General features: G+C 40.0%; 1 protein-coding gene across 1 annotated transcript in view; it reads right to left on the bottom strand.

Annotated features, from left to right (window-relative positions):
- Window positions 1–4,400: 4,400 nt before the first annotated feature.
- STMN2 (stathmin 2) overlaps window positions 4,401–12,717 on the bottom strand; it is a 51,485-nt gene continuing 43,168 nt past the window's right edge. The window contains exon 5 of the mRNA XM_077774592.1: window positions 4,401–5,754. Within this exon, the coding sequence (XP_077630718.1) occupies window positions 5,695–5,754 (60 nt within the window). The 3' untranslated portion in view covers window positions 4,401–5,694. The remainder of the gene's footprint in view (window positions 5,755–12,717) is intronic.

Genomic DNA, 12,717 nt, shown 5'->3' with positions numbered 1-12,717 from the left:
TAATGACAAATAAGTGAGAAGGCATCATCCATGTCATTAGTACTGTCCACTAAACCAGTCTGTGGTCTGCACTGCTGGTGGCCACATTCTCTGTTTCTCCCACCAGGGTCCCTCTCTACCTTTCCTCTTCTTGCTCAGCCCCAGAGGCTGACTTCTATGCACTGCATTGACTGGGATCCTTTGCCCTCTGTTTTCTGGTTGGATTTGGGCAATGGGAGGCCTTGGCTAGAGATTGAAGGGTGAGGGTAGAAAGACGTTCAGACATTTATTCCCCAATCCCTCCTTGCCAGGCTGCATTTGCTAGAGGCTGAAGTCTCCTCCAGAAGGTCATCACCCCAGATCAGGCAGCTTCTTCTGCAGGTAGCACTGTCTCCTGGGTCTTGAGGCCGTGGGAGAAAATGGTTTCTCTCTGATGGTACGCCCTTGGTGCTTTCCCATCTTAAAAACATTTTTTTAATGTTCATTTATTTTTGAGAGAGAGAGAGAACGAGCGAGCAGGGGATGGATAGAGAGAGAACGAGACACAGAATATGAAGCAGGCTCCAGGCTTTGAGCTGTCAGCACAAAGCTTGATACGGGGCTCAAACCCATGAACTGTGAGATCATGACCTGAGCTGAAGTCAGATGCTTAACCGACAGACACCCAAGTGCCCTAAGTGCTTTACCATCTTTAGTTGGTTTCTTTTAATCTGTCCATACCATTCTTCTCTAACAGCCCTTGAAAAAGTTGTCTTCATCTACCCATATCATTTATTTCTTGCCAAGATATGGACCCATTCAATGATCAATAAAGACTTAGTGACACTTGGATCCACGTGGTGGGCAAAAAGTTAGCTGAGGGAGTTCCTCAGATTCCAAGAAAGGCATATTCTCTATACTCATAATATGTGGCCAAGGAGAATAAAGGAACAGGCAGATCTACTTAGAGGACAGAGCTAAGAGCCATGGATGGGAGAATCCTCTCTGACAATCAGAATAGAGACAGAAGCAAGGAATGTTCCCTATTTATCCCAAGGGTAGAGGTCCTCACAATATCTGGCCAGAATTTCTATGCTATTATCTATGCTATATCTTCTATTATTTCCCTTTAGAACAAGAATGTTTATTGTGATCATCCTGTGTCTATTTCATTATTGTGTATTGAGTATGTTGGGGAAAATAACTTGTCTTCTTGATTAATTTGTCTCTGGTCAAGAGGACTCATGTCCACATCAGTCAGAGAGAGTACTGTGCATTACCTAGAGACCCTGGACGTTGAGCTTGCTGCTGTGATCTGAAGTGATCTGAAGATTTTATCTTAGGGATAGCGTGAGTGTACTTTACATGTGGGAAGGAGAGTGACTGAACAGTTGGTGACCAGTAGGGTGGCAGTCACTGGTGAGGTTCATTATTTATGGCTTTCTTCCTTTAGAGTTTATGTTGAGATTGTACTTTCCTGACCATTTGGAGTTAAATGTGGTCATATCACTTGCTTTGGCCAAATAAATGTGATGTGTGCTGCTTCTGGGCCAGTGCACGATTTTCCTGCTTCCCACTTTCCCTCTTCCACAGTGACCAGCAGTGTCTCGGAGGCAGCTCCTTGGCCCTTACTGCAGAGTGAAGAATGACAGAGTCCACAGTGACCATGCAGGTCATGGATCAGAAGCAGAAAATAAGCCTCTGTGATTTACTAGCCCCACTGAGATTTTTGTAGGTTTCATCACAGCCTGACCTAACATCTCCTGACTGATGTGTAGTGACCGTATTTCTAGACAGAGAGTATAGCATGTGCATAGAGACCAGAGTTTCTTGTTAGAGTGAATGGTTTGGTGTCCAAGAGGAGTAATGTTCTTGAGAAATGAGGGGGATCGTGAGACACTTTAATGCCATGCAGAGGAGTGGACATTTTAGTCTGCTGATAGGGGGGACGAGGTGGTAGAGGACTGGAGAGATGAGGTCAGAGTGGAGAGGAGCTTGCAGATGAGAGTGAAGGAGATCTGTTGTTGGTTGTTGTAATAGTCTAATAAAACCCAAAATAGGGGAGTGATTATGGAAATAGAAAAGAAGCAAGAAATGAGGGATAATTTGGAGGTCAAATTGATGATACTTGATGATCAATTGGAGGTGCATGGTGGGGACAGTGAAGGATCCAAGATGACTCTACGGTAATTTGGGGGAAGAGTCTGGGAATCTCAGGTTTGTTTGGGGCTGTGTGTTTGCCTTAGGAATTTTCAGCAAATGGCCTGATTACAAGTCAAGGATAGTTGTCTCATTCAGGCTGAAAATGCAAGAGATGATTGATTATTTGGTTGCTAAAGTCATGGGAGCCATATCTCCTTTTCCTTCTCTCCCCCAGTGGGATGGGGGTGGATGTGGTGTCGTATGACCGTCAGTACACTTTCACATATGTTCTCTTCTCAGAAATGTTATAAAGGCTGGTGCTTGCCTCCAGAGAAAGCAGCATTTGTCAACCAAGTTGTTCCATATATTTTGGGTATAGACGACATAGGGGAGGAGGGTAAATCTGTAAACCGATGCGCTTACGTGCATTTTCTTCAGAGTGCATTTTAAAGTCATATATTCAATTTAAACATAGTCCCAAGGAAACCAGACTCTCTGAAAAAAAAATTTATAAGTGGAACAAGACTAACAAACTGTGGATAATTTGCAAAATGACATCATCTCTGCTAAGGGCTTTTAGTTCAAATCTTAAAGTGTCAGGAGCGTCTGAGGTGTTTTAACCCCTACTGAAATAAGGTGTTGTGAGAGACACAAGACCTTTGGTTCCTTGACCTCCTCTGTCTCTTAGATGCTTTTTCTATTATTTTATTAACCTATGAGGTGTAGTTCATTTTTTTCTTCTTGAATTCCTTTGCATTCCACTTTTTTAAATAAGATTGAATGAGTTTCTTCTCACGCCCCACTCCAGTGGAATATGCCCTGAATGAAACAATACCACCAAGAACCCACACCTCTGTATCGATTTCATTTTGCAGTGGGGTCTCTCAAGTGAGGTTGCAGACAAGCAATGCCGATGCTCCTGGGGAACATGATGGAAATGCACATTCTCGGGCTTCCACGGACCTCAGAAATCAGAAATTCTGGGACTGCAGCTCAGCAATCTGTTTTTAGCAAGCCCTCCAAATGACTATGAAGCATGCCAATATTGAGAACCACTAGTCTAGGGGAGCTTCGTAGACATAACACATCGTTGCTGGTGTGCTAAGATTTGAGGAGGGTCTGCTGATGAGCTACTAATAAGGAGAGAAATCATTTTAAGTGGGCATCATGACCTGGAGCAAAATCACTTATCCTTCTCTGTCTCCCCGGGTCTTAGTTTCTTCACCTTTGGGATTTTCAGCTGGACTGGTCGACAATTCCTATTTAGGGACCCACAAAGTAGTGTGAGAGGTTTGTCATGTACATCTAATTATTTCAGAAAGTTTCATAGAAATTTTATGTTTCCCCTCAATATGCTGCCGGGACAGATCAAAATATCCCCAGTGGCTAGTTCTGAGCCAAAATTAAGTAAGCAGAGCATGAGCTTCTTGTGGTCATTCATTTTCAGGTTTCCAGGACTCAGTCACAGAGTCTGGCTCTGTGGAAGCTCATCAAATAATGTTTTACAAAAACATTATGAACTAAGTTATATAAAAATCGGTATGAAAATAAAGATTAGTTTATGCTAATCAGAAGCTCCAGCTGACTTCCCAAAGGAAGATCATGGATCTAATGCCTGCAAGCGTGTGTATTGATCGTGGTAGTGTTAGATTCCTACAGATAAAGGATACTCAAGATAGGGACCGAGATAGGGATAGGTGGCCTCATCCCCCAACTTGGCTTGTTTGTGCTCCTATGGACTATAGCCCAGTTCACTTATTCATAAATCTGTGTGGTTTCAATTATTTGTGACTTTCTGCTAAGGCTGGATGTGGTTCCTTTGGCCCCTGTGGGGCCCATCTGGGTCATGGACCTGCTGTGTCCCTGTGTGCAGTAGGCTTACTGCCCATGCAAAATTCAGCACCCTGGCAGGGACATCTCAACTTAGCAGGCTGGCGAAGGTGTTCTGTGGCCACATGGGAGAACGTGAGGTGGTACCGGGAACCTTCCAAGTGCTTTGAAAGGGGGTCTCTTTCTCAGAATCATCAGTCTGAACCTGTGATATCTCCGGCAGTCCTGAATATTTTCGGGGGGAACAGATTGAAGACCTCCCCTGCCGCGTTGGCTTGTCAGAAGGAGAGAGAAAAGAGATGCTGCTTGCTGCCCCAGAAAGGAAGTGAATCAGCAGGGCGCCGGTTTCCTTCCACTCTAATTATTGTGTCTGCTTATGAGATAGTCTAATCCAGTGGCCGCCCTTTTAAAATCTGAACTCCAGGGTCAGATATATGAAGGGGCAAGAGAACAGACTGAACCTTTATTAGTTCACAGAACTCCAATTCTTTATTAATCACAGCTTGCTCACAATGACATACAGGAAAATAGCACTAATGAAGAGTAAATATGCAGGCAGCAACCTTCAGGAGTTGGGATTTGGGGGAGAAACGACTTCAAAACTGCGATAGGTACTTATGGTAGTTGTCTGGTGATTCTTAGTTGGCACAAATGCCCTGCCTAGCCCCCTTAGCTGTATCAGCCCTCACAGATGGAGTAGTTTTATTCTCAACAGGCAGGATTGCCTCACACTGGGGAAGAAAGACCAGCTTGAGTGAAAGTCCGCAGTGTTTTCGATCTCGTTTGTATGTGTGTTTCAATGCAACAACCAGCTCACAGTTTCCAAGTGGAAAAATATTCAGTAGCATCATGTACTTGTACTATAGGTAAGAGCTTAAAATGAACATCATCAATCATGGCATCCACAAATAAGCCACCTGACACGTTAATTAATTCATTCCATCAAAAGAACTTAAACTAGAGAATTAAGCCCACTTCATGAAGAGCGATTTCATGGCTGCTTGAACCATTTGGATTCGGATCTGTGTTCAGCACTTTTAAAGGGTTTAACTTTTTGCTTCTACCCAGATTGATCTCAGATCTGTCTTCTCATCCATCCCTTTCTAAAGCCAAAGCACATTTGTAGCACATAATCCAGGAGAAGCAGAAGTAAATGCTATGATTGGTGGTTTTTTTTTTCTTAGCCTGTTTTTGAAGTTTCTAGGCAGTTAGTAGATTATGAGTGAACAAATGTGGAGGTTTGTGTGGAGTCATAATACCTGTAACCTAGGTATGGTCTTAGTCAAGTTCAGAGATTACAAAGCCGTCTAGGTCATTAGGCAATGGTGGGTTTCTAGCACCATAGACTGTCTACTGACCTCATTTTTCTGTTGGAATGAAAAGGGCAGGGAATGGAGTTCGACATGAGGGCTTCAAAAAGAACAGACCTAGCAAATTCATTTGAGTGGAAAGACACGACATCAAAAGCCTGTTACAGGACATGTAAGATTATGAAATAACTTGCATAATGCAATACTTGTATTTTTTAACAAAAATGTAAGTATTTACAAAATAAGATCCAAGGTATTTTTTAAACATCAAGCAAAACATTCTGCAAAGAGACCGCATTGATTTTTTTTTTTTAATTTTTGATTCTGTTTTTTTTGTTTTTTATAATGAGTTCTTTTTAAACCATGTCATACATTTCCCATACTGATATCGCATGATCCATTATAATATAGGCAGGGGGATTTACTAATGGGGCGTGCCATACCCTCCATCGCTTCAGCCAGACAGTTCAATCTGGAGTTCCTTGTTCCTGCGCACCTCCGCGGCGTGCCTCTCCTGGAAGACACCGAAGGAAGAAGTGACGTCACACAGCCTGGCTCTCTGCTCCGCAGAGAACCAGGAAGGCCTGCCTACTTCTTTACACAACACATGCCTCTTTGGAAGTCACCCAGCTGTTTGATGTCTATCTTTAGGAATTCTTTTCACTTCACGAGAAAGGACAACATGGGACCCAGTAGGCATCACATCACAAAGGATCTTATAAGACTTACAGCACCTAAAATAACCTTAACACTGTATTTGAGTAGAACTATGGTCAAAAGGTCATATGATCAAGAGAATTTGGAACATTATGATCACTATGTAAATCCAGAAAGTGGCAATACAACATTCTATTGTTGTTTACCCTCTCATTTTTAATGGTGTTTTCCGTCTTCCTGAATATTTTAAGGGCTTTACAATTACCAGTGGGAACTTTAAGAGGATTAGATGCAGGAAGAAGACTTTTTTGTATGCTTCCCAAATGCTTCACCTATTAGTCAGACCCTTTCAAAACTTGAGTCCCAGTGACCTTTCCAGTCTTACTCTCCATTCTTCTCCAATGCACACATACTTCATGTTTTTGTATAATGGAATTGTCTTTTCATGCAATTTTTAACGCTGGAGATTCCCAGTCTCCTGTCTCCATTTGGTCAGGATCGTAAACTTACTCTTTAGGGCCTGTAGCAGTTATGGCTTCCTCCATGAAGATTTTCATGAAACCACAAAATAAAAGTAATCTTATTTTCCATTTTAACAGCTGTATTAATCTTTTCTCATATGTGGCAGTCGTTTCATTTTAACTTCCACTTATGGACATTTCTGTTCTTGCCTCATCTTCTGTAGTAAGCAGATGCTTACAGAGAAGCTCACTGAGGGCCAAGACTGTATGTTCTCACTTTTGTTACACTTGCAGGCATAGCAGAGTGTTTTGCGTGAAGCACACGATTAGTGGATGTTTATTTACAAGAAGAACTGAGGCACTAAGCTTGATTTGGGAACTGAACTTCCTGGGGAGGGAACTGAGAAGAATGGTAGATCCAGTATTTTTCAGTACACGGTTCTGTTATGAATGACTATCAGCCCACTGTCTTGTATATCATAGGTACTAAATAATTGCTATTGGATTGAAATTTTAAATGCTAATGATTATTAGTATTATTTATTTTTCTAATAAACAATGTTAGAATATTATTTACTTTGTTATTCATTCCCCTGTAGCTCTGGAAATTTCTTTTATTAGGCACTTAATTAGGCAGAAATTATTAGGCACTTAATATGTATCAGTTCTACATAAATACAAATGCTACCTGTTAAATTCCCTTCCTCCTCACAATGATCCCAGGGTAGAAGCGTTATTCTGGTTCCCGTTTGACAGATGGAGAAACTGAGGCATGGGAAGCCTAAGTCACTTGCCCAAGATCACATAACTAATAAGCGGCAGAGCTGGGACTCAAGCCCAGGGAGCCTGGCTCTGCAGCCCACTCTGCTGACCACTGCTATACAACCTCAATGTTAGTGTAAGGAGCAAGCTCAATAGTTGTGTGGAAAAATTTGTCTTTTCAAATGTAGGTTCTGGGAGAAAAAAAGACATAGAGCACCCTACACTTCCTACAAAGATAGAATTGGAATAAGCAGGAAGTTGACTCTAAAGACTTTAAATGCAATTATATTTAATTGTTAAAATGAGCTTTTTGTGTATGTTTAAAAACTATGTAGAGAAGGGGAAAAGGCATGTTTAGGGAAGTCATGTCTGTTCTGTTTGGAAATGTCACAGAGGAAGTAGCATGGATACAGCTGGCTCTCGCTTCTTTCTGTTCTGCTGTTATGGGGAAAAGGCAGAAACAAACTAATTAGTGAGAGCTGAGCTCTTACAGAAATTGAGAAAAAGCCCAGATCATCGCTAACCTAGAGCAAAATAACAGAGACCCAGTTTCAACACTGATATGAACTCAAATTTATAATATAACAGGGAGTGCTGTAATTAGTGTTATTGGGCTACTTTGCAATACGCTTCTTATTAAACTTAAAATTAGTGGTAAGGAAATGGGTTTGCTACAGAAAAGAACAAATATATCTGTGATCTTGTGATAAACATATAAAAAGCGAAATTAAATAAATTCTGAAGTTTCTAGAAAATATTGTTTATTTTCAAGTATGTAGTAAATATTTTATTTGAAAACTTTGCCTTGAAATCACCAAATATATATCCATGAAACTGTAATTTGACTTTACATTAGAATGTGGGAGAATCAAAGGCAGAGAGGTAGGAGGCATGTAGTTTTTAACATAGTCTTTGTTTTTGTTTTTAATCAGCAAACTGCAATCGTCAGAATACCTAGAGTCAGAGGTTGAAGTAGTTGTGATGCTTTCAGAGAGCTCATCAAAAACGTCAAGGCTACTCTTTGACAAGACTCATTTCATTATTGAACTTCTCCTGTTTGCCAGGTGTGTCACATGTTTGGCTAGATAGATTGAAACAGATCTACATTTACAAAGTTCTCTGCAATTTGCCTCTTTCCTCCCATCAATATAAGGTAAGTGGAATAAGTTGTATTTTAGCATTGTATGCAACTACTCCCTTGATATGCAAAAATGTATGAAAGGTGGTTTTAAGAAAAAATCTGATTTCCTAAGAAAATGTGCTTAGAGAGATTTCTGTCCTGGAAGCCAAGAAATATGAGGCCTTTCTTTTTCTTCTTCCCTTATTTTTTTCTTTACCTTTTAATGTCTCCTTTGCCTCACTAGGTATCAAATGTAAACAAGGGATTTGAACTAGATGACCTAGAGTATCAGTTCCATCTGTGAAATTCTGTTACATGAGTCTATTTAAATGTAAGATGAGGTCATCAATATCATCAAAAATCTTCTTACAAATGACCATGCACTTGCAAGACAAAAGAGTTGTCAGAAGTGAGCTGTGAGTGCCAGGAAAGCACATTTTTATATAGTGAGATGATAGGGATCATTGGAGTATAAACTTCCAATGGTACTGCCAAGCCTGCTTACTGCGTGGTGTTTGATGACTGTCAATGAATTGCAGCTTTAGCTTAGTATAAAGGTTGGCAACGAAAAAGACATGGGTTCAAATCTAGACTCTGTGGTCTACTTAGCTTTGTGATCTTGACCAAATGGCTGAATCTCTACAAGGAGGAAGTTCCTTAGATGTGAAATGGAGACAATAACAGTATCTCCTTTCAGGGTTGTTGTTTGGATTAAATGCAATAGAACAGGGGCGCCTGGGTGGCTTAGTCGGTTAAGCGTCCGACTTTCTCTTAGGTCGTGATCTCCCGGTTCGTGGGTTCGAGCCCCGCGTCGGGCTCTGTGCTGACTGCCAGCTCGGAGCCTGGAGCCTATTTCAGAGTCTGTGTCTCCCTCTCTCTCTGACCCTCCCCTGCTCACGCTGTCTCTCTCTCTCTCTCTCTCCTAGAAATAAATAAAAATATTTAAAAAATAAATAAAGAAATCAATGCAATAGAACATGCAAAATGGCTGGCCTACAGAGGGCAATCAATGACAGCTAGTTTTAACTCCTCTTTTCCTTTTATTATTCATTCATCAGACATGTTCAATAGTAAGTAGTTATTTAAATTGCATTCATGAATGAGAATGACCGCCATCCCCAAACAAAAGTCAGAGGAGAATAAAAGTTTACGCTTGATGAAAATTAATAATGGTTGAAATCTATATTTAAAATCATCTCTTAAGAAAAGAACCCCAGAATCTTATTCCCTCAAACTATTTTTATTGTTTTAAGCTATATCATATTATGGGATGCTATTGTCATTGACATAATGACTATAATGTTTTTGCATCAACTTTTCTCTATTATTAAGAGGTAAAATGATCAATTATACTAAAACAATATCGCTTATTCCCTAAGTACTGTCCTTTGCGGTTGGCTAGGTAAAGTAGCTGTCAAGGTTGTCTGTGTTTTCTTTCCTTCTCTTACTCCTGAACACCATGGAAAATTCCTTTGGTATTTGTTAAAATATTATGATCTGAGCAGTCTTGGCATTGGCTAGTGAATGGTGGGGTAGAATTATAAAGGCAAGAAGCTGTGACACAGTTTGAATGAAGTGGAGAATTCAGCAAGATTCGGTAGGAGTCCTCTTAACAGACCTGGTAGGTTAGCCAACACTCCATTCCCTCCATTATCCTGGTATCTCCAAAATGCTGGGTTGCTTATGAGGTTAGTAGGCTCTTTTCTATTATTTCCACATACTTTTCCTCTCAGTGGCTGAGTTACATGCTTACTTGTATCAATGATATTTTCAGCCTGTTTGGCTAGCTAGTTAATAATTTAATTAAACATACAGTAATAGAAAACATACAGTGGGTGGAGGAAAAGCTTTGGAAATACCTGAGAAAGGGCAGTATGATTAGATACTGGATCAACTGTAAAAGCTAGGGGACGTTTGTAAAAAGAGGAAAGTTTTAAGGTCCTATATTCATATTATTTTGAAGATGTCTTTAGTCCTTACACAGTTTTAAAGAAATTGAAACAGTAAATCATAGCTAATACGATATATAGGTGGATAATGGAAAAAAGGGACATGGGATCCCAGTTAACTGATCCATTTCTCAAAGCGGTCCTGGCCTACCTCAAAAGATTGGTAATTGGCTGTAACTTTCTTTAAGTGTTTGATGTTAAAGTTATATGTGTAATGAATGTATGCATTATTGTTAAAATGATTATACTTGCTTTAACTGATTTTTCAAAAATACCCACTACAGATCCTGGCTGGGTCTGATGACAGAGCTGTTGTTACTCAGGGTTCCTGATGGGCCAGGCAGTGAATTTTCTGCAGGATACTATTGAGTGTGTTAGGGGAGAAAAGACATGTTAGGGGAAGAAGGAAGTGTGTCTTTGATCCTTTCTGTCTCTGTCTTCACCTCCATCTCCGTCTCTGTCTCTGTCTCTATGTGTCTTCTTCTATTATACTATTCCACGAACAAGAACACTTTAAACTTCACCAGAGTGTCAATCATTATCCACAGACTATACTTGAGTCCTGGGTATGACTATTTCTGTCACTCAATTTGAAGACTGTTGGGTATGTGTCATTTCAATTTGAGTGACATAAACAGATCAGCCTAGGTAGCTCTTCATGGCAGATGCATGCCTTCTTTCACACCTTTCTCCACATTTCATTCTTTTCTAAATAATAAGCTGAGGTGTTGAAGTGAGGTGCTATGGAAACAGAAATTGAAAGAAAAAAGCATTGTATTCTTTTCTGAAGGAAAAAAGAACACTTTTATGGAACAAAGAGAAAAATATTTAAATATAATTTACGACAATATAACAAAGTATATTTAAGAAGTCTTAAGCTCAGTGGTTCTCAACTCTTGCTATTAGCATCTACTGGTAAGCTTTAGAAGTAATACTGATCTCTGAGTGCCGCCCCAGATAGTGAAATCAAAATCTCTTAGTTTAAAGAGCACTTCGAGAGATTCTAAAGGGCAACTGAAATTGCTTTTGCTTTAGGCTTTCAGTTTTAGCTAAGGACTTTGTTTGAGCTGACATTGCTGGGTCACCAAGAAGTTTGTGGGACTTTGTCAGTGAATGACACTGAGGAAGCCATGGACACCACAGGGAGAAATGTTCTGCTCAGATGCTTAGCTCTCCTACTTGAGTAGAAGAAGGGCTGTCAGGGGGGATGGTAGGCAGAGTGCTGGCAAAAGCTGCGTGGAATTGTATCATGTCTTCCGGCTAACTGATAGGCTCAGTGCAGTGAGGCCTGTCACAATGGTGAGAATTTAGTGTCCTAACCTTGACAGGGATTTTATTTTTACTAACATTTTTCAGTGCTTTTGTATTTACTTATCTATATTGGTTCATATTCTATGTGGTCTTAATTCTCTCACTTTTGGTGCTATGCTATTTATCGCTGGTTTTATATTATCCGCATGGGGAAAGAGATGGTTGGTGGATGCTCTTTGACATTACATCCCCTTCTAGGTATCTAAGCACACAGTAGGTACTCCATAAATACACACTGAATGATTAACTGATTAATAGGTGTCATTTTCAGTAGTAGTCATCTTTGGGTGTATCAGATTCCAGAACAGCTTATATAATGTTAGCAGTTTCATGCATTTTCAGCATTAGCATGATTATTGATTCTCTTTTTAATTTAATCTCACTGCAGTAATTTCATTCAAACAAAAGGCTATATATTGGTCATTTAAAAAAAACCCTTACTTTGTCTTATTTAGGAAAAAGAAAACATGTTTAAAATACATCAAAAGGAAGTAAATTTGGTGTTCCCCAAGGAGTACCTCCACTTTATGGAGAAGGTAATAGATCTTGGATGACACTGGCCAAACGTCCTCTTAGATTTGAAAAGCGTCTCTGTGGCTATGAAATGCCAAGGGAATTGTGATCCTAAAAATGATCTGGGCCACATCATACAGCATGGGATAGAATACTGTCAGTTGAGATTTAAATCAGAACAGGCCATAAACCCCTAGTTCTCAAACCTGACCAAATATCGGAATCATTTGGAGGGTTTTTAAAAAATATAGATGCCTGGGTCCCACCCCAGAGTGATTTGCAGCTTGATGTCAGGATGTGAAGCTATCTACAGGTTAGGTATTTCCAGGACAAATTGCATGTCTGTATGCAAGTATGTATGAAAGGGGGTGGAGGCTAAATCTGGGTGAGAATGGGGAAGAGTGCAAAAAGGTGCTGGGCTAGGAGTGGGTGAAGAGAAATATACAGAGAAGAAGAAATTGCCTATTAAAATCTAACACTCCTGAAAATACTAGTTAAAAAATACATGTTAAAACATGCAAATTTTATGTGCCATTTTACAGTTGAAATCAAGAGGGATATGCTATATATTTGCATATGTGTAATTTCAAAAACGATAATGCCCCTGGTTGTCAATGATATAAATCTTGCACTAGATATTAAGGTCTAATCGAAAATTCTGGAATACAATAAGCATGCCCCATTCCTAGCAACTTCACCCACTT

This window comes from Crocuta crocuta, unplaced genomic scaffold (genome assembly GCF_008692635.1).
Source record: "Crocuta crocuta isolate KB4526 unplaced genomic scaffold, BGI_CrCroc_1.0 scaffold81, whole genome shotgun sequence".
NCBI lineage: Eukaryota > Metazoa > Chordata > Mammalia > Carnivora > Hyaenidae > Crocuta > Crocuta crocuta.
The sequence above is the reverse complement of the archived record's forward strand: the minus strand, read 5'-3'. Positions and strand labels throughout refer to the sequence as shown.